The 27,611-nt window shown below is 26.4% G+C and overlaps 1 protein-coding gene across 9 annotated transcripts in view; it reads right to left on the reverse strand.

The window, feature by feature from the left end:
• The window catches only part of LOC117168304 (piezo-type mechanosensitive ion channel component), a 230,011-nt gene that overhangs the window by 118,367 nt on the left and 84,033 nt on the right, over nucleotides 1-27,611 (reverse strand). For 6 of the 9 annotated variants that reach the window (XM_033353861.1, XM_033353859.1, XM_033353857.1 and 3 more), the window contains exons 5-11: nucleotides 26,435-26,866; nucleotides 20,076-20,123; nucleotides 14,956-15,255; nucleotides 12,857-13,123; nucleotides 8,308-8,634; nucleotides 8,080-8,225; nucleotides 4,034-4,177 (exon numbers count right to left, since the gene is read on the reverse strand). In XM_033353861.1, coding sequence (XP_033209752.1) covers nucleotides 4,034-4,177; nucleotides 8,080-8,225; nucleotides 8,308-8,634; nucleotides 12,857-13,123; nucleotides 14,956-15,255; nucleotides 20,076-20,123; nucleotides 26,435-26,866 — 1,664 coding nt within the window. The remainder of the gene's footprint in view (nucleotides 1-4,033; nucleotides 4,178-8,079; nucleotides 8,226-8,307; nucleotides 8,635-12,856; nucleotides 13,124-14,955; nucleotides 15,256-20,075; nucleotides 20,124-26,434; nucleotides 26,867-27,611) is intronic. The other 3 variants (XM_033353856.1, XM_033353854.1, XM_033353858.1) reach the window with 3 other exon arrangements.

Below are 27,611 nucleotides of genomic sequence, written 5' to 3' on the forward strand. Positions count from 1 at the left end.
TTCGTGATTCGTATCTGTGAGTTTCGAAATCACCTAGTTTTGATTGCGACCAATATTTCCTGCTGATTTCTTTACAGAAATCTTTCGTTTTCAATTTAGCTAAATTATTCTTGTTGCAAATTTTCCAAATTACGGTAGCATTTGTAAATGGTGATTCCATTATTCGTGAAAAAATTTTAAAATTCAGTCTGGGAAATTCCGATTCCGAATTCTCGTCATCTGATGAATCATCTCCATCAGAGCCAGAGTAATCTGGATTAGGTATGATGATACGTTCATCATTTTCATCGGAATCCCATTCCGATTCGGAGTTTGTTGCAATTTTTGAGGCTTTACGCTTTGGCATTTTTTTTTTGCTGGGTGTACTCGAAAATTCCCAGGATGACAATGCGGTGAAGGTGTGGTTTGATGTCGAGTGCAATAAAGGTTACGGAGTCGTTGGAAATTTTTATTGAAAAACTATGCGCTATTCGGAAAATTTGTCACGAATAAAAAGTTCTTGTAATCAGCCGAGGAATACGCTTGAATTTTTCCGGAGCGTTTTGAGCAAAATTTTAAATTTTGCAAAAATTGTTCATATGCAAAATCTAAAATTTTGCTCAAAACGCTTCGACAAAATTCAGGCGTATTCCTTGGCTGATTACAAGAACTTTTTATTCTTGATGATTTTTCCGGAAAGCGCATCGTTTATTGATCATTTTGAAAATACTAAAACGAAAAATCGATCTTTGAACCATGGATTCTCAAAGTTTAGACATTTATTCCACAGGTTAGTGAGATTCCAGGTTAATTACAGACTCGAAAAACTTTGGAAAATGATTCACAAAAAAAAATAGGCCCGAAAAATCACGTTTTTTTTTTGTTTAAACTGCATTTTGGGATAATAAATAAATCTTTTGAGGAATTTTATTGGCACCGTTGGAAAGAGGAGATCTTAAGCAATAAAAATATATGTGTCTCAATTTTTTCTAGTGTCGAATAGTCTTAGTTATTGGCCGTTGAAAAGCAGTGTACCGGTAGTGGCGTTTTGGCCGTTTAAGGGTTAAAACAAAAATAAATAATGCAAAAATGCTTATAAAATTTGCTTAAAACACCATTGAATTTACAAAGTATGAGTGTCAATGAAATTATTATTAATTTCACAATTAAAAAGACTGGTATTGAAAAATAATGTTGCCATGCATACAAATGCTCGAAAAATGCATTTATTATTATTATTTTTTTTTTATAAAATTTATCAACTAAGTAGGAATTTTTCTGAAATTATCATGAAGTGCCAAATTAAAAATTTGACATCGAAAAATAACGAATTTTTTCCATGAAAAATGCCTAATTAATGCATTTGTTTATTATTTTTGCAAACTCTTAAAAACTTTCTTCTGAACATTATCTTTTTCGTTACGAATTTTAAAATTTGGTTGCATATTTAACTGTTTTGTTTAAAAATCGTATTTAGCTCCGAAAATTCAGTTTTTTTCGTAGAATGTTAACGTTTTGTTTAAAATTAATACTTTGTTGCTGATAAGTCAATTAATATAAATATTGAATCTTTCTTGCAAAAATGCAACTGTTTGGTTGCAAATTCAACAATTTTGTTGAAAAGTCATACTTTTTGGTTGAAAATTCTACTGCCTTGTTAAAATTTTAACTTTTTCGCAGAAAATTTACTTTTTGTTTAAAATTTTTATTTTGGTGATAAAAAATGAACTCAATCTTTACTGGATGAAAGTCCAACTATTTTGTTAAAAATTCATCTTGATCAGTCAAAAATTCGTCTTATTGGATTCATAACTTAATTTTTCTCGTAAAAATATTTTCATTTGTTTATTTAACATTTTTATCGTAAAAAGTCAACAGAAATATTTTTTAATAGAAAATTCAACATTTAAAAAAAAATCTTTTGATTTAAAAACTTCAATCACTTTGTTAAGAAATCATTTTTTTTAAGATTTTCATTTTTAGTTATATTTCGATCGCTAATGATTATTTCGATTTCCGCATTTTTACTATTACTTTTAATAATAGTTTCTAGAGATTATAATATATCAGAAAAATATAAAGTAAACATTATTTATTTGCATTTTTCTATGAAAATAATAGTTTGATGATCTTTAGGTTGTAAACTATTTAATTGATTATTAGCAGATTAATTTTTTTTCAAAATATTGAATTTAAATTGATTTAAATTGATTATTTAATTGAATTATGGTAAAAGGTGATTAATAAATCAAATCATTTTAAGGTTTTTCTGCAAATTATAGTTTAATGCTCTTTATTTTTTGAGATGATTAATTAATTAATTAATGATTTATGTTTTTCACAATATTTAGTATAATTTGCATATTAAAAGTTTGTTTTTCTTTAAAATACGCCTATTCCAATTACATAATTTTTCTAATTTGTTTATATTGTGAAATTAAATTAATTATTAAATTAATTAATTTATTAATTCATTAATTATTTACATAAAATAAAAATTAATGCAAAGTAAAAATGATGTGAATATTTGAATTAAAATTATAGCTTTAATTTCCATAATTTATTTATTTATATTTAGGTTTTGATTTATATAATATAGATCTGAATGATAAAATTTTTGAAAATAATAATTTAATAATAGTAATAAAAAAAGAACGATTTCAGTAAAAAGTAATTATTATCTGCAAAGAAAAATATAATACACTGGGTTATTTCTTCAAATAAATGATTTATAACAATAAAGTAAATTTTTTAATTAAATTCTGAAGTTTAAATATATCTTCAATAATTCTGGTCAAAATAAATTTAATAAAATAATTTGTTAATATAATAATTTTTTAATTCTTATAATTTGTTTCATTTTCCCGCTGTATTTGTTTATATATTATTGGATACAAAAATAAATTCTAAAAATCGGCTTCGACAGTCATCTTTGAAATTTAATGCAGATAATTTAAAAACGAAAAGAAAAGTACACAAATTTAAGAGTTCATGTTCAGTTTTAGATAATCAAATTAAATGCTCTAATAATAAGAAATTGAGATATGTAAATTAATAGAATTCCTGAAAATAAAACCAAGAATCCAACGACAAAATTTGGACAACTATAAAATTTCCCTTTGTAATTTGAAAAAATATCCCCTTTAAAATAAAATTCTCAAAAAGAAAAAAAATTTGATTCTCTTTTCTTATTTCTCTTTTTTATTTTTTTATTTTTTTATTATTATAAAATGACAATAAGAAATATTATTGAAAAAGAAATTGCTGCATAAAGAAAACAAAATTTAAAAAAGAAGAAAAATGAGAAGGCAAACAATAAAATACACTTACTTCTGGATTTTTATTTCTTTCGGCTTGTTTATTTTTTTATCATCAAATTACAATAAAAAATATTATTTAAAAAATTCTAAACATTTTTTTTTGACAAAACTAAAAAAAAAGGAAAGAAAAATAAGAACGCAACCAACCAAATCTCTGTCCTTAACTTTTTTTTATTTCTTTCCTCTTTTTATTTTTGTCCAACATTTTTTTTCTTTTTTACGAAATTTTTTTTGTTAAAAAAAGATCTTTTTTCAAATTCCAAATAGGAACATTTGATGATGGTTGTGCAAATTTTCTTCTTGGATTCTTAATTTTATTATCAGGAATTATATTAATTAACTTGATTGTTTGAAATTAAATAGGATTTCTTATTTGATTTTAATCTAATTGAAATTTTTTAAATTTTAATTGAGACATGTAACTATTTAAAACTAATTTAACTTATAAATTGTTCCTGATCTTAATTTTTTTAATAATCCATCATTAAATTTGACTCTGGAACGCTGAACATGATTTTCTGAAAATGTAATTTTCTACCCAAATCTTTAATTTTTTAAAATACTTTTTAATTATATGCCTCAGATGTTCGTTTATTGTTAATATAATAAAGTCTGGAGAAATCAACAGAGTATTGGAAACATCTTATTTTTTTCATTAATAAAATTCTTCATCCGTTTTCATTAATCTAAAAAAATATTAGGTATATCTAAAAACTTAATTTAAAAATACTCACAGCCTCTCGATATTTGTTATCTCAAGAAAATCATCGTGGAAATAATGAATTTGAAGAACAGTGATTATGACGAAGAACGTAGGAGTCAAGAGTCGTACAAAAAGATCTTTAGTCTCATACGTTTCCAGTCCGAAATCATTTTGTCTGCAAACGAAAATTTATTATTAAATATTTTTCGCCATGCATTTAAAAAAAATTATAATAAGGCCTCACAGTCCCTATGGCGCGGAAAGGGTACCAAATTCAGGAAAAATTTACACGATTTCAAAAGAATTTAAATTAAATTCAAATTAATTTAAAAACATTTTTGAATAAAAAAATTAAATTGATGAATTTTAAAAGTTCAAATAAATTGAAAACAATTTAAAATATTTAAAAAATTCATTGGATTATGTAACTCTGAAATAAGCTTATAAATCTTCAAATGGATTTCAAAGATTAAAATATTTCAAGATAAATTAAATAAAAACTTTTAAAAATTCCAAAAAAAATTTATTTGATTAGGTTACATTAATTTCGTAGAATTCATACCAATTAAAATTTTTCAAGACAATTCCAAAGAATTCAAAAAAATTCAGGGTAAAAAATAATTTCAAATTTCTTAAAATCTTGCAAAACCTACTAATTTATAACGATAAAAAACAACTAATGACTGCAAACCAATTTAAAAGAATTCAAATGAATTGAAAATAATTTTTAAAATTGAAAAATTACATTGATTTCAGTAACAATTAAACCAATTCAATGGAATTTAAAGGAAGTGATACGAATTCGGTGAAATTTACAAAAAATAAAGACGAATTAAAAAAGCAATCGAGTGAATTGCAAGCAATTCAAAAATATAAAAGAAGTTCATTAAATTAACTAAATTTTGAATAACGTTAGAAAAATTCAAAAGAGATTCAAAAAAACATAATAAAATGCCTACGAATTCAAGATTTGTTTAAAATAATTCAAGATGACTTTAAAACTTTTTAAAAATTAATTGAATTGAGTAAAATTGAGAAAATTTAGTAAAATTCGAAAGATTTTAAAAGAATTCAGTATTAATTAATAAGACTTCAGAGCGAATTCTAAATTAATTGCAAAAAATATTTTAAAATTTCTTTAAATCTTTGAAAATCTGTCTAAATCTTTAAAACTCTACGAAAATCCCTTATAATTATTAAAGCCATTGGAAACCCCTTTAAAGTATTGACATAAATAAAGAAATTCTGGGAATCTTTTGAAGACATTTCCAGTAAAATCGTTCCGTATCTTCCAAAATTCTAGAAAAATCATTATACTAAAATATTACAGTCGCTTTGAAATCCCTTCCAATTATTGAAAGAAAAAAAATTTCGAAAGATCTTTTAAGATTCCCTAAAATATTAAAAACCCTTTAAAATCTTTATTAAATCTTTGAAATCCCTATAAATTAATGTAATTAAGTAATAATTCCTTCGAATTTTTTGAAATTTCCTGCAATATTTTTATTTAAAAGCTCTTGGAAATGCCTTAGAAGTTTTAAAACTACCCTAAAATCTTGAAAATCCCTTCAAACGGTTGAAATCTGTAAAAAATGTATAAGAATCTTTAAAAATACCCTGAAATATTTCAAAAGAATTCAAGAAATTTCAGTGATATGTCCGGAATTGAAAGAAAAGATACGGGCAGTATGCGCTTGATCGCGGTTTAGCTGCTCGTCTTACCCTCTCCACTCGACTTCCCCTCCCGTCACTGATTGAGCGCGAGCGCAGCGTCGAGCCTTGTGTCGGGGGGCCCCTTTGTCAAAATGAGGAATAAAATACCAAACATAAGAATGTTCTCATTTAACAATCAGAAAATTAAAAAATATTATATTCGGAATCTACGTTTTTTTTGCGATTCCAACAATATATAACTTTTAATCAAAATATTAAAATTAGAATAAATTATGGTAGATTTTAGTTTATGTTTTGACCCTGGCTAGCTGAATTTTTAACTAAATTATAAAACTTGAAAGAAAAAAATTAATTTTCAACAAAATAGTTCAACTATTAAGTTGTAAAATTCATTAATTGATTAATTTCCCATTACAGTTTAAAATTAATTATTTAACTAAGCATTGGGTTTAATGATTTTTTCAACTATACAATGTTATTATAATAGATACAGTTAATTCACAATCATTATAAATAATTTATAATTAATAATGTGAATAATTATACCTGATTATTTTATTCCATATTAATCAAATTTATTATTATTATTACTATGTTTTTAAAGATTAGGTGTTTATATAATAATAATTAGAGGATGATCTTCAAATTCAATATATTCTATATTAGGAGCTATTAAAGATCAATATTATGAATATTTTTCATAAATTTCTTTATATATAATATTCAAACAATTTCAAAATTTAATTGTCTGTACGGAAAACTTCGAAGCAAAAAAAATTATATATGAAATTCTCTAGGCCCAAGTTTTAATCTATTATAAATTCAAATCTAAAACAATGTTTTAATTTTAAGCATGCGTGAAAAATTTAAACTTTTTAGTTTGTTGCATAATTAAATATTAATATTTATTACTCAATGAAATATTAGTAATCATTAACCATTTAATTAACTATAAATGTAATATCAAATTTGAAATATTAGGTAAAAATCTTTTTCAAATTAACAATATTTATTTATCGTATCGATATTCAGGAAAAGTTCCATGAAAAATAATAATAATAATATCAATTATTATTAAATTTTTAATAAATAATAAAAATTGTAATTGATTTTTATTATTTAATCATTTTTTTGTGTGAAATAATTTTTTCGTTCTTTGTTGAAAAATATTTAATACGTATTTTTTTATTTCAATATGATATGCAAAATATCCGAGAAACAAATTTTTGAAAATTATCGTTTTAAAAAAAGTGATCGTCTTAACTTTTTTTATAACTGAAAAAGTATTTATCAAACAAATTTCAAACGTTTTATCTAATATGCGCTTGATCTCGAACTTCGAAATGAAATATACTGAAAAATTACTCCATTGAATTTTCGTAAATAAATTAGATTGCTGAAAAAGGACCTAATTTTCTTCACTTTTTTGTGGATGAATATTCCTAACATTTTTCAGAATATACTGTAAAAATTTCAAAATGGAGAAATGATTAGTTATTCAATGATGAATTTTTAGCTGAAGCTGTCTCACGCACACACGCTTAAAGCCTGTAACGGCTTCAGCTAAAAATAGTTGAAAAAATCATTAAAAACAATGCTTAGTTGAATAATTAATTTTAAACTGTAATTGCTGAACTACTTTGTTGAACAATTTTTTTTAAGATTTAATATTGTAGTTAAAAATTCATCTCTGACTGAAATGAAAGGTTTTCAACTAAAAATAATTGTTTGTTGTTGTTGAAACTTTGTCATATTAGTGTGATATTTATCACTTTGGTTTAAAAATGAATTATGTTCTTGAAAACTAATTTTTTAATCTGAAAATTCCACTTTTTGCTAAAAATATATATTTTTAATTATATTATTCCACTAGCGAATTAGGGTAAAAATTCATATATTCTGTTCAAAATTCCAAATTAAAATTTCCCAAATAAACTGATGCATTTTCAACTATTCTAAGAAAAATTTCATAATGCTAGCTAGCCAGCGTCAAACCATAAAATAAAATCCGCGATAACTTTGTCTAATTAACATTTTTATGTTTGGTATTTTATTCCTAATTAGGACAAAGAGGCCCCTCACGGACAAGGCTCGACAAAGCGCTCTCACTCAGTCAGCGACGTGGAAGTCGCGGTCTCAATAATTCCTTGGAATCTTGAAATTTCCTGTAATGTTTCAAATTGAAAGCTCTTGGAAATGCCTTAGAAGTTTTAAAAATACCCTAAAATCTTAAAAATTCTTTCAAAAGGTTGAAACCTATTAAAAATTTATCGGAATCTTTAAAAATACCTTAGATAGCTTAGAATATCTTAGAAAATCGCCGACTTTAGGGACCTTACCCAAAAATAGGGTATAATAGGGAGTATAGGGACCGGGCTGTGAGGCCTGAAAATAGTTAATTACAGTTCTTTGTTGATGCCAATATAAGACCAATACGATGGAAAGCTCTTAAATTGATATGTGTAGACAAGTATCAACATTATGATGGAATATCCAATTACGGTAATCCAGAATCCGTACATCATTCTTCTCCAGGCCCTCCAGGATATCTTCGAAATTAAAATTGAGCGTGAAAACTAGAATGGAATGCACTTAAAATAATCAGAGGAAAATGAAAATCTAAAATAGTACTTGGAATGAAATGACGAAGAGAAGAAAGAGCATCATGTATATAATTCGGAAAAGAGTCATTCGACTTCCCGTAATTCCACTCGTGAAAAGCATTATAGCTACTATAGCTATCCAAAATTTGGTTAAAAATTGTTGCAATATTTTTCCGAAATCCTTCATAAACTTGCTTTTAATTTCGGGAGAATCTTGGTTCATAGCAGTGGTTGCAGTCGACACAGAAACATGTAGAGGGGCTACCATCTCTCGCAATGTCGAAGATCTTCGTTGCTTTTTTCTTTCGGCTGTATACTGTCTCATTGTAATCCAAAACATTGACATGAAAAGGCACTAAAACGAGATCATCAAATCGTGTAATCTGTAATATCCTTTACAACTTTTTAGTTCATGGGAAAAACTAGTTGCTTAAAAATCCGTCGACTATTTATACTAGTTTCTCATAAGAGAATAAAGTACAATGAAAAAACAAATAAATAATGAACGAATGCAAAGAAACTTCAAAGAATTCAAATGAATTACAAATACTTTTTAAAATAAAAAATGTTACATTGATTTCAGTAAAATTAGAGAAAATGTAATGGAATTTATTAAATAAATAAAAGTCGAATCAAGTTTCGAAACCTTGTGCAGGGTGGCTGTTTTAATCACATAAAAAATTCCCGGTCATTTTCCGGTCAGAAAACATTTTTCCAGGTCAATGAAATTAAAAAATTCGAATTCGAAAGCTAAAAATGTTTAACTTTGAAGCAATAAAAAATCTTTTTTTTTTTTAAACATAAAGATTAATTTTTTACCGAAAAAACGAATTTTCAACAAACTTTAAGAATTCTCGACCAAAAATTTAAATTTTCAACTAAAAACATAAATTTTCAAACAGAAAGATTAATTTACTATCGCAAAGACGAATTTTTAATCAAATTAAAAAAATCGCAATCAAACAGTTGAATTTTCAACTAAAAATATAAATTTTTAAACAAAAAGAATAATTTACTATCGAAACAGACGAATTTTCAATAAAATTAAAGAATTCTCAATTAAAAGGTTTAAGTTTCGACTAAAAAAAAGGAATAAAAATTGAACCAAAAAGTTTAATTTTCAGCAAAAAACATCAATTTTCCACAGAAAAAAATGAATTTTCTAGCGAAAAAAATTAATTTTTAACTAAATTAGAGAATTCTCAACCAGAAAGTTGAATTTTTAACTTAATAAGATGAACTTCGAAACTTTTTTTTTAAAAGATTAATGTTCTACCGAAAAAAATGAATGTTCAATAAAATTTAAGAAATCTGAACCAAAAGGTTGAATTCTCAATAAAAAAATTTAATTTTTAAGTAAAAAGGTTGAATTTTTAAACAAAACGATAAAGTTACTACCAAAAAAGATGAACTTTTAATAAGGTTAAAAAACTATTAAATAAAACAATTAATTTTTAAACAAATAATTAATTTTCTACCGAAAAAAACTAATTTTTAAGAAAGCTAAAAAATTGTAAACCAAAAAGAATAATGTTCAACTAAAAAAAGATTAACTTTTTGGACAAAAATATTAAAAAAACAATTAAAAAAAAAAAGAATTTTCAGTAAAATTGAAGAATTTTCAACTAAAAAAAATGGATTGTCAAACAAAAAGATTAATTTTAATACCAAAAATGAAGAATTTGGAAAAAAATTAAGAATTATGAATCAAAACGTTGAATTTTTAACTACAAAAGAACCATTTTCAAAAAAAAAAGAACTTTGTATCAAATTCAAGGATATTAAATAAAAAAAATTAAATTATTACCAAAAAAGACGAATTTTCAATAAAATTGAAGAATTTTCAACTAAAAAAGATGTATTTTTTAAAAATATATTAATTTTTCTACCAAAAATGATTAATTTCGAACAAAAATCAAGAATTCTGAATCAAAACGTTGGATCTTTAACGAAAAATGAACAATTTTTAAACGAAAAGAATAATTTACTATAAAAAAGACGGATTTTTCATCAAATTCAAATATTTTCAATAAAAAAGTTGAATTTTGAAGAAAGAAACAGAAAAAAATTCATATTTTTAAGAGAAAAAAGAACTTTTAATCAAATTCAAGAATTCTCAACTGAAAAAAAGATTCAATAACTATCAAATAACACGAATTTTCAGTAAAATTGAAGAATATTCAACAAAAAAGTTGAATTTCCAACTAAAAAAATTGAATAAAAAAAAGATTTAATTAACTACCAAAAAAGACGAATTTTTAATAAAATTTAAATATTTTCGATCAAAAAGTTGAATTTTGAAGAAAGAAACAGAAAAAAGAAAAAATTCTTATTTTTAAGAGAAAAAGGAACTTTTGATAAAATTCAAAAATTCTCAACTGAAAAAAAGATTAAATTACTAGCTAAAAAACGAATTTTAAGTCGAATTGAAGAATAATCAACAAAAAAGTTGAATTTCCAACTAAAAATAAAAATTTTTAAACAAAAATAATAATTTACTACCAAAAAACAGATTTTTTAATCAAACTCAAATATTTTCAATCAAAAAGTTGAATTTTTAAGAAAGAAACAAAAAAAAACTTCTTATTTTTAAACGAAAAAGGAACTTTTATTAAATAACTAGCAAATAAGACGAATTTTTAGTAAAATTGAAGAATTGTCAACTTAAAAAGATGGATTATAAAAAAAAAGATGAATTAATTACCAAAAATGATGAATTTGGAACAAAATGAAGAATTATGAATCAAAACGTTGAATTTTTAACTAAAAAAGAACCATTTTTAAACAGAAAAGTTGCTATTTCAACTGAAAATATACATTTTATTTTTACAAAAAGATTAAGTTTCTACGAAAAAAATTATTCTTAAAATAATCATCTAAATTTTAAGTTTAATTTAAATTTAAATTTGAATTTTACATCTCTGGTGGATGTAAAGAAAAGGACCCTCATGTATCGGAGTAACTTTACGAATCTGTTATTATATTCTAATTCGGCCGATAATTTTACATGCGAAAATGTAAAATTCATTTCGTGAATGAATAAAATAAAATAAAATTTATCAGGGCGACAGGTTTCGAACACTCGAAAGCTCAAACTTCGTACAATTTCATGGAGATTGAAGAAACACAAGCCGGCCACGTTACCACTTACCTAAAACACATAAAATGTTATGTGTATTATTTTTATATTTAAATATTCCGTAAAAAAATATGAAATATACGTTTTAAATAACCGCATTTTTTCCGTTCCAATAGCAGAAAATGTAAAAGGCAAAATAGGAATAGCTCAGATTCAGTCTGCTTTGTTTAAAAAATGCTCCAAAATTGAAAGATGAGGGCATCGATAAACAACGAAAACGAGAGACGCTTTCGTATTTCATATTATTCGATTAATTATTCTAATTTTTTCATTAATCATAAATCAAAAATTTTACAGTTTCCACTAGGGGAAAATTAAAGATCTTTGATCAAATTAAAAATCTCGATGTAATTTTCAATCCCTGTAAAGTGATTTTACCGACGCATGGTATTTTTACACGCTGCGACTGAATTTTCCCTTCTGAATGTAAACTTCGTACGAGGGAATCTGTAATTTTATTTTTATCGTGTGTGTAATATTACACTGCTGTTCGAGGGTCCTTTTATTTACATCGCTAGAGGATGTAATTTCACTTGATACAATATTTAATTTTCCGAAACTTTTTAATTTTACAAAAATCTTCTTTTTACAGTGCATCTTTAACGGCATGTGACACAGCTAAATACCTTTATTACCGACCTCACTTTTTCAGTTCACTGAATGTTTTTTTGAACCTAAGAACTTTTTTTGTAAATAAAATATCGAGCTGAAACTTTAAGAAATGTATTAGAGTACAATAAAGTACGTTTAGGTACTGCATTTCGGTAGGAACTTCACTGAAAATTATTTCATCTTTTTTCTGAACCTCAACATTTTTTGAACGTTCAAACTTTTTTTATACATGAAATATCAGTATCAAACTTTGAGAAATGCAAGAGACGAAAGAAAACTACGTTTAAGTACAAAGCTTAATAATAAAACATGTAAAAAAATATATTTCGACAATCAATTCCAACGGCATCAGCCGGTAACGTTGTACGCGAAAATACGAACCCTCTAGAGCCTCGTCTAGTGGCCGCCAGGTTTCGTATTTTCGTGTACAACGTTACCGGTTGATGCTGTTGGAATTGATTGTTGAAATATATATTTTTTTACATCTTTTATTATTAAGCTTTGTACTTAAACGTAGTTTTCTTTCGTCTCTTGCATTTCTCAAAGTTTGACACCGATATTTTATGTATAAAAAAAGTTTGAACGTTCAAAAAATGTTGAGATTCAGAAAAAAGATGAAATAATTTTCAGTGAAGTTCCTACCAAAATGCAGTATCTAAACGTACTTTATTGTACTCTAATACATTTCCCAAAGTTTCAGCTCGATATTTTATTCACAAAAAAAGTTCTTAGGTTCAAAAAAAACATTCAGTGAACTGAAAAACTGTGGTCGGTAATATAGGTATTTAGCTGTGTCACATGCCCTTATATGAGGAGTCCCACAAACCTTAACAATTAAATTCCAGCAGCTGAGTTGGTCTGGTTTGCTGAAACCGATCTCTGCAATTGTTATTCCATGGATTGTGTCTGGCAATTCATCACTGGTTAAGTTCATGCTATAAAAGTATTCTATCAGCAGCAATACGGTTGCGTAAAAAACAATAAATGGAGAACACTTCATCATTGACGCTCGCTTGTTGGGCACCATCCACAGAATCAGTGCCCACATTAGAAGGGCAAAAGTTGTCCAACTGTGGTACATTATGCTCCAAGTCTGAGCATACGAAACATTATTTTCATGAAAATAAAAGAAAATGAAATGAGATTCAAATTAAATTTATAATTCTATTTAACGTCCAATAATTAAGTTAATGTACAGAATTCCTGAATTCGAAAAAATTCTTTTCTTAGGAAAATTTTTATCTTTTTTTCAAATTACAATAGGAACATTTTATAGTGGTTGTCCAAATGTGGTCATTGGATTCTTAGATTTATTTTCAGGAATTCTGCACATTATTTTAATATTCACATATTTTTTCAATTTGATTATACAACGTGATAAAATTAATAATTTTAGCGTTTCCAATCATGATAATATTTCTTGGCAGATATAATATTGTTATTGCAATTTGAAAAAAGAGAAAAGTTTTACTAAAACGAAAAAATTCTTTTTTCGACAAAAATAAAAAAAAAAAGATTTTCATTTTTCTTTCCTCTTTTTTTACAAAAAAGAAATTTTTTTCTATTCTTTTTCAGGGATTTTTTTATCTTTTTCAAAATTGCAATAAAAACATTTTATTGTGGTTATTCAAATTTTTTCGTTGAATTCTTGGTACTATTTTCAGGAATTCTGCGCATTATTTTAATGCCTACACATTTTCTTATAAATTTGATTATACAAAATAACAAAATTAACAAATTTATCCTTAACATCATGATAATGTTTGTAGCAAGATATGATATTCTTATTGAAATTTGAAAAAAGATAACAATTTTTCCAAAAAGGAAAAGAAAAAAATTTCTTTTTTGGACGAAAATAAAAAAAAAATTTTGGACAAAATTAAAAAAGAGGATTTTTAAATTTCTTTCCTATTTTTTCCAAAAAATAATTCTTTCTTTTTTTTGGAAATTTTTTATCTTTTTTCAAATTGCAATAAAAACATTTTATAGTGGTTGTCCAAATTTGGTCATTGGATTCTTGGTTTTATTTTCAGGAATTCTGCACATTATTTTAATATACACACATTTTTTTCAATTTGATTATACAACGTGATAAAAGTAATAATTTTAGCTTTACCATCATCATAATATTTGTAGGCAAATATGATATTCCTATTGCAATTTGAAAAAAGAGAAAAATTTTACTAAAAAGAAAAAGAAAAAATTCTTTTTTCGACAAAAATAAAAATGAGAATTTTCATTTTTCTTTCCTCTTTTTTTCAACAAAGAAATTTTTTTCTATTCTTTTTTAGGAAATTTTTTTATCTTTTTACATTTTCTTTTAAATTTAATTATACAAAATAACAAAGTTAACAATTTTATCGTTAACATCATGATAATGTTTATAGCAAGATATGATATTCAGGGAATTTTTTATATTTGTTCAAATTGCAATAGGGACATTTTATAGTGGTTGTCCAAATTTGGTCATTGGATTCTTGGTTTTATTTTCAGGAATTCTGCACATTAATTAATATTCACACATTTTTTTCAATTTGATTCTGCAAAATAACAAAATTCATAATTTTATCGTTAACATCATGATAATATTCGTAGCCAGATATGATATTCTTCTTGCAATTTTAAAAAAGATAAAAAATTTACTAAAAAGAAAAAGCAAAAAATTCTTTTTTGGTTTTGACCAAAAAAGAAGATTTTTACTTTTCTTCCCTCTTTTTTCCAAAAAAGCAATTTTTTTCTTTTCTTTTTTAGGAAATTTTTAATCTTTTTTTTCAAAATTCAATAGGAACTCTTTATGAATGTTGTCCAAATTTAGTCGTTGGATTCTTGGATTTTCTTTCAGGATTTCTGAACATCATTTTAATATCTACACTTTTTTTTAAATTTGATTATACAAAATGATAAAATTAATAAATTTATCGTTACCATCATGATAATATTTGTAGCCAGATATGACGAATTAACGACTAGTTGAAAAACTGAGTAGACGGCCATGATGATATTTTCAATGACTCCTGGCTTATCTTCTGGAATACCTAAATTATAGAAGGAACAATATTTTGCAAAATAATAATAAGGAATTTTTGCATTTATTGCAGAAAAATAAAAAGCACCTTCACTAAGAGACTGTAATTGTATACTATCATCTTGTTGTCCATCTGGTACAATAACACTTCCTGTAGAATCTTGAAGCAAACCTGTACGTCCTGATCCGAAGCGCATCAACTACAAGACATTTTTTTTCAATTTAGAAAATATGATCAAAATATTCTACTGCAATTAATTATGTAAAAGGTGCCTTACTTAAATTACGTAATAACTCAAGCGGGGGGGGGGGGGGGGGGGGGGGGGGGGCAGGTAGAGCAGTTTTGTTATGATTTTTTTACGTAATTTTTGCAAATTTTCCTGAAAATTATCTTTTTAGTTAAAAATTTTATTATTTGGTTGCTAATTCAAGAATTTTATTTAAAATACATCTTTTTTGGTTGCAAATTCCACTATTTTGATCAAAATTTAACTGTTTTATTTAAAATTCATGTTTTGTTGCTTGTAAATCCACTAAACTCTTTTTTGGATGAAAACTTTTTTGAAAATGTTTCATTTAATTTTAGAGTTTATCTTTTTTCGTATAAACATTGTCTCTTTCTTGGAAAAATGTAACAACTTTTTAGAAAATTTACTGCTTGTTTAAATTTCGTATTTTTGTGTTGAAAATTCAATTGAAATTTGTTTAAATGAAAATTTAACTATTTTTCTTAAATTTTTTTTAATTAAAAAATGCACCTGTATTTGGTTGTAAATTAAAAAATCTACTTAAAAATCATAGATTTGGTTTAAAATCCGACTATTTAGCAAAAAATTCAACTGTTTTGGAATTTTTTACTTAAAAATTCATACTTATTGGTTGAAAATTCAGCGATTTTGTTAAAAATTTAACTATTTGGTTGATAATTTACTTTTTGTTTATATTTAATATTTTGGTGTTGAACAGAGAACTAAAATCTTTTCTGGATTAAAATTCAACTATTATTTTAAAAAAATGTGTTTTCGTGTTAAAAAGTCTATTGAAATCTTTTTGAAAGAAAATTTAACTATTTTTCTTTTTAAAAAATTTTATTTAAAAATTCACCTATTTTAGCAGAAATTACATCTTTCTTAAATAAAAATGCAACTGTTTCGTTAAAAATTAAACACTTTTGTTAAAACCTCATACTTTTTGTTTGGAAATGCAGCTGTTTTGTTAAAAAATTTAACTATTTCGTAGACAAATTAATTTTTGTTTGAATTTAAAATTTTGGTGTTTCAAAGAGAACTGAAGTCTTTTCTGGATAAAAAATCATCCGTTTTAAGAGAAATTTGATCTAAAATTATTTCTTGAAAAAAAGATCCTACTCCTTCACTCCATTGGGTATCGAACCACAAAACTTCAGATTAATTTGAAAAAAATTTGATAATTCTTGAATAAAAATGCAACTGTTTGGTTGGAAATTAAACTATTTTTTTTTAAAAAGTCATGCTTTTTTGTTCAAAATTCTATTATTTCGTTAAAATTGAACTATTTTGTAGAAAAATTACTATTTCTTTAAATTGTATATTTTTTGTTAAAAATGAACAGAAATCTTTTCTGGATGAAAGTTTAACATTAAAAAAAAATTAATTTTTTATTAAAAATGCATCTGTTTTGGTAGAAATTTCATTTTTCTTGGATAAAAATATAACTATTTATTAGATAAATAAACTATTTTGTTAAAATGTCATCCTTTTTGGATAAAAAATTCGACTTTTTGAATTGAAAATTCAATTTTTTTCCTAGAAACTTATTTTTTGTTAAAAACAATTCATATTTTGATCTGAAAAAGTCAACTAGATTTTTTTGGGATGAAAATTCCACAAATTTTATTAAATTTTCTTTTTTTAAAGTGAAAATTCATCTGTTTTAGAAGAAATTTCAGTTTTTTAAAATAAAAATGCAACGTTTTGGTTAAAAATTATTTTTATTTCCTTGAGTATTCAACTATTTTGTTTTGAAAATTTGGTTGAATGACTGTGTTAAGAAATAGTTTTTTTTAAATTTATATTTTCATTTAAAAATTCATCTCTTTGGTTAAAAATCGAACTATTTTGTCGCAAATTAATCTCTAATTTATAATTCAACTATTTAGGTAAAAGTTAAACTGCATTATCGAAAAAAAAATTTCATTGAATGCTTATGTTTTCTTTTTTAGTTAAAAATTCTGGTTTTTGGTAAAAAAAACTAATTATCTTGGTTTGAATTTTCATTTTTTTGGTTGAAAATGCATCAGCTTCGTGTAAAATTAATTTTTTGCTGAAAATTCGCATTTTTTCTTTAGAAATTCAATTTTTTGTGAAGAAAATTCGTCTTTTGGATTGAAGGATCAACAATTTACATATTTTATATCCTTCTTGAGTGAAAAAACTTTATTTGTCGAAAAATTCGTCTTTTTCATTATAAAATGATTTTTTTCATCTTTTTTGATTTAAATATAAACAATTCAGTTAAAAAAATTGTTTTTTATTAAAAATTAATCTGCTTTAGTGCAAACTTCATCTTTTTTGGTTAAAAATATAAATATTTGGTACAGAATTCAACAATTTGGTTGAAAAGTTTTTAGTTAGTCTTTTTGGATTGAAAATTATTCTTCTTTGCTTGAGTATTCAACTATTTTGTTTGAAAGATTACGTTAAATCACTTTGTTTAGAAATATATTTTTTTTCTTACAAATTAAAAATTTTAGTTCAAAATTCGTCTCTTTGGTTTAAATTTGAACTATTTTGTTAAAATAATTTTTTTTTATTGAAGGCTTATGTTTTTGGTTAAAATGAAACTCTTGAGTTTAAAAGCCTTTTTTTTGGTTCAAAAATAATTTTTTAACATGGAGGTTGAGGGTTCAACAATTTAGATAAACTTTCCTTTACTTCTTGAGTGACAAATCTTTATTTGTTGAAGGTTCGTTTTTTTATTTTTAAATTATTATTTTTTTGTATAACTTTCATCCCTTTTTTTAAAATATAAACAATGACAATTTTTGTAGGGAATTTATGTTTTAAGGTTAAAAATTTAAATTAAGGTTTAATTTAAAATTTAAGGTTAAATAAATTAATAAGTTTGAAAATTTTTAAATTGTATAGGAAATACTGTTTTATTGCGTTTATTAACAATTAAAATCTTGGTATTTGAATTTAAATGATTAAGGAAAATTAAAAATTATTCGAGGAAAAATCAGAGAATTTTGAATAAGAGTGGGGGGGTAGAAATAATTTTTATGGCTTTTTACGGGGAGGGGGAGGGGTATAAGAAAGGCCCTGTAATCCGTTACGTAATTTAAGTATGGCCCCAAAGCTGTATTTACAATTGAGCCACCGGGTGCAAGAACCAGCCCGACGCTCAAACACGCGTAAAAGTATTGTCCGCGTTGAAATATTGTCCGTTGTTAAAAGGATTGTCCGCGTGACTCAAAAATAGAAAATGTTCAAAATCAAGGGAAAAAATGTGGAATTGTAGAGCATAAAGAAATAAAACTTTTTCCTATTAGAATTTTTTCGTCAAACTTTTATTTTTAATAATAAAAGCGAAATATCGAATAAAAGTTTCTCTCTGATTTAATTAAGTTTTAAAAACTTAAATGGTTCTAACTGGGCTCAATATTATTTGAATGAGTTTATATTTATAGGACTTATTCATAATACTATAGCAATGACCGAGAATTAATGGAAAAGTTAAAAATCGCTCATTGTTTAATAATATTTATTTGCAAAATGAAGTAAGTTGATAATTGTTTTTTCTTCATTTCTCCGGTAAAAAGCATCTAGGTAATTTTAAGATTCAAACAACTTCCACTGAGTAATTTGTTCAAAAATGTTGAATGAAGTTTTTTGGAAAATTTCATATGGATTCGTTAGAAATTTACTGAGTTTGAAACTAGGAGATACCTAGATACTTTTTAGGGGCGAAACCAATAAAACACAATTATTGACTAACCTCATTTTGCAATTAAATATTGTTGAACAATAAGTGATATTTAACTTTTCCGTGAATTTATAGGCATCTTTATAGTATTTTGAATAAGTCCTATAAATATGAACTCATTTCAATAATATTTAACCGAGTTAGAACGATTTAAGTTTTGAAACTTCATTAAATCAGAGAAACTTTTATTCGATATTTCGCTTTTATTATTAATAATAAACGTTTGACGAAAAAAATTCTAATAGGAAAAAGTTTTATTTCCTTATTATCTACAATTCTGCTTTATTTTTAAAATTGATTTTTGGATTTTGAAAATTATCTATTTTTGAGACGAGCGGACAATACTTCTACGCGTGTTCGAGCGCCGGGCTGATTCTTGCACCCAGTGGCTCAATTTGTACAAGCTAGTACGAGTAACCTTAATTAAATTACAATTAAATTACAAGTTCTTACAACAAACATTTCTAATACACCTGAAAACACTTGATAAAAAACTCTATTTACAAAATATATATACATCTTTGAAAAATGGATACGGAAAGTACCAGAAAATATTAAAATTGAAAAAAATAATTGTCACTAAAGATTTAAATTATTTATTCTACCAGAAAGAAATATCTGCCTATTGGTTGATCTGCATCTTCTATTACTGTAGGAAACATGAAACCACAACCGAAAAGAAATAAGTTTGATAAGAACATCTATTATCTCCTACCCCGGATTCAAGATCAGATGACGATGAATCATGATGAGATTTCAATTTTGAATAACCAGGAAAAGGGAGACATGCAGGTTAAAATAAAGGATATACAGTGAAACTCTTCTATAGCGCCAATTTCGGGGCTGGCAGTGGGTTGGAACTAACTCATTATAGCCCGCCCCGCTTTTATTTATTCAAGCCTGAGTGACAACCGCAGATCCCGCGCACCCCGCGCAGCTCCTGTTACACCAATCTGTGGCGCGGCGTCAATTCTCGGAAGAGCTATAGAAGGGAGGGCTATTGAAGGGTTTCACTGTATATAAATGGAGATGTAGAAAAGCTTCCTTTAATACGTACGGGAGTTCTTTCCGTCGCCAGGGCCGACTGCTGTTTAACATTCTGCCTCTAAAACACGGCAAACTCAACATAGCAACATCCAAATGCAAAACAATATCGCTGCGCGTACTAAAAGAACAAAAAAACTAAACTGCAAGAAATTTAAAATGAGAAAGAAACAATAATCAGATCGTTGAAATTAATTGGAAGTTTATTAAATTAATAGAAATAATATATAAGCATAGAAGGCACTAAACGTGTTAATTGCAAAAATAAAACTTTTAAATACGCGGCGAATATTGAAGAATTCTCAACTAAAAAGTTGAAATTTTTAAACAAAAGGATTAATTTTCTTTGAAAAAAAAAATCAAATTTTAAAATAACATTCAAGAATTCTCAAGTGAAAAGTTTAATTTTCAACTTAAAGAGATGAATTTTTAAACAAAAAGCTAACTTTATAAAAAAAACTAATTTTTAAATAAAATTCAAGAATTCTTAATCAAAAAGGTTCATTTTTAATTCAAAAACATGATCTTTCACACAAAAAGATTCATTTACTCTAAAAAAAAATAGATTTTTCTATTGAATTCAATAATTCTCAACCTAAAAGTTGAGTTTTCAACTAAAAAGATGAACTTTGAAACAAAAATATTCATTTTACACAAAAAAAACGAATTCTTAACCAATGTAAAGAATTCTCAACCAAAAAGTTGAATTTTCAAATGAAATTATGAATGTTTAGACAAAAAGATTCATTTTTTTCGAAAAAAACGAATTATAAAATAAAATTCAAGAATTCTCAAGCAAAAAATTGAATTTTTAAACAAAAAGATTAATATTCCACCGAAAAAAAGAATTTTGAATAAAATTAAAGAATTCTCAACAAAAAGTTAAATTGTCGACTAAAAAAGACGAATTTTTAAAAACAAAGATTAATTTACTCAAAAAATAAAAAACGGATTTTCAATTAAATTCCAAAAAGATGAATTTTTAACCCATATTTTGAATCGTCAACCAAAGAATGGATTTTAAAAAACAAAGTGCAACTTTAAAACCTAGTTGCTAAATTTTTAACCAAGAGGATAAATTTTTTAACAAAAACATTAATTTTCTATCGAAAAAAAATAAAGTTTAGCAAAATTCAAGCATACAATTTTTCATTAAAATTTAGGAACTCTACCCAAAAAGTTGAATTTTTAAGTAAGAATTATTTTAATTTTAAGAAACTAGTTTGACTTAAAAACCTAGTTTTGATATATTTAACAAAAAAGGATAATTTCGCACCAAAAAAAGTAATTTTTCACAAAATTCAAGAATTCTCAAACAAAAAGTTGAATTTTCAATTAAAAAACATAAATGTTTAAACAAAAAGATTAATTTACTACCAACAGAAACGAATTTTTAAACAAAATTCAAGAATTCTAAACCAAACAGATGAATTTATATACAAAAAGTTTAATTTTTCAAAGAAAAATTTTTTTAAAAATTAAAATTAAAAAAATTTCAACAAAAAATGTTATTTTTAACTAAGAAACATGAATTTTCAAACAATAACATTAATTCACTGACAAAAAAGACCATTTTTCAATTAAATTCAATAATTCTCAACCGAAAATTTGAAGTTTCAACTAATAAAGGTGATTTTGTGAAAAAATTAATTTAAAAAGACGAATTTTTAAGAAATACGTTTAATTTTAACACAAAGTTGAATTTTTACTGAAAGTATAACCATTTTTAACTAAAAATGGATAGGTAAATTTCAATTTGCAAAGTAATTTTTCAACCAAAAAAAGGAATTTTCAACAACAGTTTGATATCTGAAAAAAAATTTAATTCAAATTTTGAATTATCAACCAAAGAACGGATTATTAAAAAAGTAGTTCAACTTTAAAACCTAGTTGTTAAATTTTTAACCAAGAAGATGAATTTTTAAACAAAAAGACTAATTATCTATCGAAAATCAAAGAAACTTTTGCAAATTAAAGAATACAAATATTCAATAAAATTTCAAAACTCTTCCAAAAAGTTGAATTTTTAAGAAAGAATTTTTTTCTAATTCTTGAGAAACTAGTTCCAATTGAAAACATTGTTTTAATATATTTAACAAAAAGGATAATTTTTCACAAAAAGATTTTTTTAAACAAAATTCAAGAATTCTCAAACAAAAAGTTCCACTTTCAATTAAAAACATGAATTTTTAAACAAAAAATTTTCTTTTTAAAAAAACGAATTTTTAGCCAAATTTAAGAATACGTACCCAAACTGTGGATTTTTTTAAACTAAAAAAGATGAATTTTCAAATAAAAAGGATAACTGAGTACCAAAAAGAGACGAATTTTCAATTAAATTAAGAACTCTACCAAAAAAATGAATTTTCCACTAAAAATGATTAATTTTTAAACGAAAAGATTAATTTACTACTAAAAAGACAAATTTTTAATAAAATTTATGAATTCTAAACCCAACAGATGAATTTTTAAACAAAAAGTTTAATTTTTCACAGAAAAAAAAGAATGATTAAAATTTAAAAATTCTCAACAAAAAATATTATTTTTAACTAAAAAACATAAATTTTCAAACAAAAACATTAATTTACTGACAAAAAAGACAATTTTTCAATGAAATTCAATTATTCAAATTCGAAAATTTGAAGTTTCAAATAAAAAAGATGAATTTGTAAAAAAAAAAGTATGAAAAAACGAAGTTGAATTTTTACTAAAAAAATAACCATTTTTAACCAAAATGGATAGGTAAATTTCAATTTGCAAAGTAATTTTTCTACCAAAAAATAAAGAAATTTCAACAAAACAGTTCTATTGCTGACCAAAGAGATCAATTTTTAACCCAAATTTTGAATCGTAAGCCAAAAAATGGGTGTTTAGGACAAAAAATTAAAGAACTCTCAACCAAAAAGTTAAATTTTATAGGAACTTTATAGCAATGCTGAAACAACGGGTAACTAATTTTTTTACAAAAAATGTATATATAATGTTTTGTTCGCTTACTCCTCATTTACAAAGCTGTTTTGCACTAATAATCATGCTTTTTCTCATGCTTTTATTATATTTCTTTTATAGAATTGCACAAATCAGGTACAGCATTCCACATATCAAAACGAATATACAAAAAAAATACAAAGGTAGAAAAATATGAACTACTGAAATAAACACAATGATTACAATTCTCTGGACTCATGCAAGAAAAAATTCTTACGCGAGCCTTTCGACGAGCAGACTGCCACCTTTGGGACGGTGTTCTTCGTCTGATCGAGACATGTCTAGACAATGGTGTGTCCACATTCTCTAGCTTCCCACTTAAGCGGGTAGGTTTTTTAGCCTGAAATGCCTTGTTAGTATAAGCTAATACACAATATGGTCCCACATCATTTTACTTTTTAAACGTCACAAAAGTTGTCCATTTTATTATGAAATGTTTCCTTTGCTCTAAATTGCTTATTCAAGTTATGCACGGAGATAATTTAGGTAAAACAGTCGCGCTAGTTCTGCCAAAGTCGCTGCACTTCGCGCTGGTGTGGCGTCCGCTCCAAATTCGGGGCACTGATTACCCCGAACTTACGGAAATCAGCCGTCCGAAATCTGGGTTCTATATTTTCCTAAGCTGCGCAAGCGCGGATTTGTGCCGCAAGCGCCGCGTGTGCAGAACGACTCGACTATACTGTTGGTGAAACAGTTCGGCATGTTCGGGGTAATGATTCTCCCGAATCAGTGGGGACATTCTACTAAGCAAAAGTGGCGCCGTTCACTGTGTGACTGTGTGACAATTGTACGTATTGAGTGAGCGACTCTACCAAACTTCTCTCCGTGTATGGATGAGAATTAATTTATTTTTCTGTAAGGAAATTCAATCGACGGTATGCTACTATCACGGAAAAGCCAAAGTGAAATATTTAGCTTAATTTCTTCACATGGTATAAAGATTTATCCATCAAATTCAGTACGGTAACCACGGCTTTATCCACTTGAAAATTACCCGCAACAAAAATTCACTTCTGTTTTTCGGTGATTACGATTGGCACAGAAACAAGGTTGTCCATGCAAATTTCGGGTTTTTTTTATCAAAGAGGAACATTAGTTAAAACACAACATGTGGTTTTTGTTATTTAAGTAGAGAGAATTAGTTTCACAATTCCACTATAATGAAGAAACAAAGGAATGATGAATAGAAGAGTATAGAAAAGCATATAAATATCCAGATTTGACCTAATAAATAATTTTTTTAAATTGTTGTCAGCAGTAATAAGAGGAAATTAGCAAATATTTCGAAAGTTAATCTGCTTGTATAAATTAGAGATCCTCTACCTAGAGCTGAGACACAAACTCACACAGGCTCAGGCGGACTTGTCGCTGCGCATCGCGATTAGTCCGGAACCAGAAGTCCTCATTAAGTGCACACTAAAAAATGTGCTTTTCAAACAAAAAATCGAATGTTTATATTCTCAGTTAAAAGAATTAATATTTCAACTTAAAAAAATTTTTTCTAACAAATTTGATCAATTTTCAATTTAAAAAATAAAAAAATTTCTAACCAAAAATGGAATAGTTACATTTTCAGTACATTTTCAGTACATTTCACTAAATTGAGGAATCTACAAACAAAATGATGAATTTCTAACCCCATAGATTTATCAACTAAAAAGATGAATTTTTGATCCAAATAACGAATTTCTACAAATAGTATCAATTTGTCTACAAACAAAATTAATTTTTAATTATATGGTTAAACTTCTAACCAAATAGATACATTTATTTACCAAAAAAGACGAATCTTCAACAAAATGTAGGAATTTTCTACCCAAAAAGACACATTTTCAATTAAAAATATAAATATTTACGACAAAAACTTAATTTTTAACCAAATAATTGAAGTTCTAATAAAAATGGTATAATTACAATCAAAGAGTCTTTTCTCGAAAAAAGTCGAATCTTCAAAAAAATATATAAATTGTCTACGAAAAAGACGAATTTTCAAGAAATAAATAAATGTTCGGTCAAAGAAATAAATTTCTAACGGAAATGATGAATTCTTTCACCAGACAAAATGAATTTTTGAAGAAAATATTGAATTTTAAACTAAAAAGTTGAATTTCCATTTAAAAAAAATGATTTTTGATAAAAACAAACGAAGTATCAACCAAATAAATATACTAAGAAGATTAATTCAATACAAAAAAAGTCGAATTAAAAAAAAAATGACTTTTCAAACAGGAACATTAATTTTCTACAAAATACATGAATTTTTAACCAAATAGTTAAATTTTCATCTAAAAAAAAATTATTCTGAAATAAAAAAATTAATATGGAAATTATTTTCAAGTAACAAAGGATTTCCAACAAAATAGTTCAGTTTTTAGATTAAAATAAAATTTTTTCCAAAAAATGAATCTTCTACGAAATTAATTTTCAATCAGACAAAGAACGATTTTCCAATATGATGTTGTAACCGAGGAGATTGATTTTCTACCAAAAAACACTAATTTAAAAAAAAAAAATGAATTTTTTGCTAAAAAAGGAACATTTTTAACTGAAAATGGAACAGTCAAATTTTCAATCTAAAAAAAATCATTTTTAACCCAAAAACGAATTTTGAACTAGATACTTAGATTTTGAACCAATGAAATGAATTATTATCCCAGAAAGATGCATTTTCAACCAATACGATTGTCTCCTAAATCAAAAAGACGCATTTTCATCAAAATACACTCGAACTCCAAAAATGCGATCTGAAAGCATGCGAGCGCTCCAGAGATACGAACGTCTCGACTTCAAAGTAGTGAGTGGAATTTTTTCCTCTCTACCTCCGCCCTATTTGAGAGACTGGCGCGAGCTGCCTTGAATTCGGCGTGCGCGTAGTTGGCCTGTGAGCATTCTCACACATTACCACCAAAATCTAAGCGTCGCAGGAGTAGGAGCAGGAGCCCCATTTCAAGCTTCTATATTTGGAGTTTCCGATTCCCGAGCTTCTCGAATCTTTGGAGCTCGAGTACCTGAATTTTCAACTGAAAAAAGTCACATTTAAACAGAAAATAGAATAGGTAAAAATTTCTTTATAGATATTCCTATTTTCATACGTTTTTGGTACGTTTATATTTCATGTTATCTTCTTCCTCATTTTATTCTAAAAAATTATAAATTTTGTTCGAAAATCGTGCACTTTTCATCTCTTCTGGTTCCAGTTTAATCGTAACCAATCAAAAGAGTGGGCATTTGTGTCACAACTACCTAGCGGATTCTCTGGTATAAATAAAGTACCTATGCTTTGCTGCTTCAGTAAACCTGAGTTATTTCTTTCTCAGTTATAGTTTAGTCCTTCGTACGCACAAATTATAAATTTTTCTAATAAAAAAACAAAACAAAACTTACCGGCTTCCTTGCAAGAAACTGCGATTGCAAGGCTAAAATATAATAAAGCCAGACGAGCCTCAAAGCGTATCCGTAAATCAACCAATCAGAATCATCGCTGAACTCAATATCACGGGGGTCGCTACAATTTGTAGTATAGATAGCGGAGAGCGCAAAATAACGTGACCATGTGCTGTTGATGGGTACAAATTCCTGGGGCCATTGATTTTGATATGATAATAAAGTGATGATGTGCAGGATCACGATAAACATAACGACTCTGCAGACTATCGCAAAGCCTTTGAGCAATTCTTTGTTGCAAGCCCACCATGTAGCTGCTCCCAAAAAGACCACGAAGTAAAAACCTCCTTCGACGGAAGGCCTGAAAGACGCTGCCCAACATAGTGAAGCAAGAGCAACGTATGTTCCGATATTCCCCAAAAAATTTATTACCTAAAAATCAATTACAATTGGAAATAATTATGATGATAGGGGCCGTACTTAAATTACGTAACGGGTTAGAGACACTCTCTTGGACCCCTCCACCCCCCTGAAAGAAACCATAAGAAACTATTTCTAACTCCCACCCCCCCCCCTTATTTTACGTAATTTTTAGTTTCCAGAAATGTTTTTTTAGTTATTGCTAGTAGCATTAGAGAGGGGCAAGTCACTGAGAAATCTCAGATTTCTGCACTGGAAATCTTTAGAGAACTCTTTGAAGAACTCTTGGAACTCTTGGAACTCTTAGAAACCTTGGAAATCTTCAGCAACCCCAACTTTGGCATTTTGAGGTACTACGCTTCCGCCAGATGTGCGTAAGAGAAATACAGAGCGGCTTGATATCGTCATGGTAACGGGTTGTCGCGTCGTGTCCCTCTTAAGAAAACTAGCGCAAGCGCAGTAACTCTGCATGCCAAAGTTGGGACCACTGGAAATCTTTTGCCAAGGGTGGAGCATCTATGCTCAGTGATCCCAGATCGGAAACGAGACGTGGTCCAATGCTATGACACGTCTATGTGCGTGTGAATATGGTAGGAGACGATATAAATGCCTGGGCTGCGCGCGCAACCCAGTTCTCCTCTTCTGAATTTGAAAACTCGAAGGTGCACGATTGCCGGTCGGAACACTTCGGCGGTTCTATTTATATCTCTATCTGCTTTGAAATAACATGAAGAGATTGCGATTTTAATATTTCCAG

Source organism: Belonocnema kinseyi, chromosome 2 (assembly GCF_010883055.1).
Source record: "Belonocnema kinseyi isolate 2016_QV_RU_SX_M_011 chromosome 2, B_treatae_v1, whole genome shotgun sequence".
NCBI lineage: Eukaryota > Metazoa > Arthropoda > Insecta > Hymenoptera > Cynipidae > Belonocnema > Belonocnema kinseyi.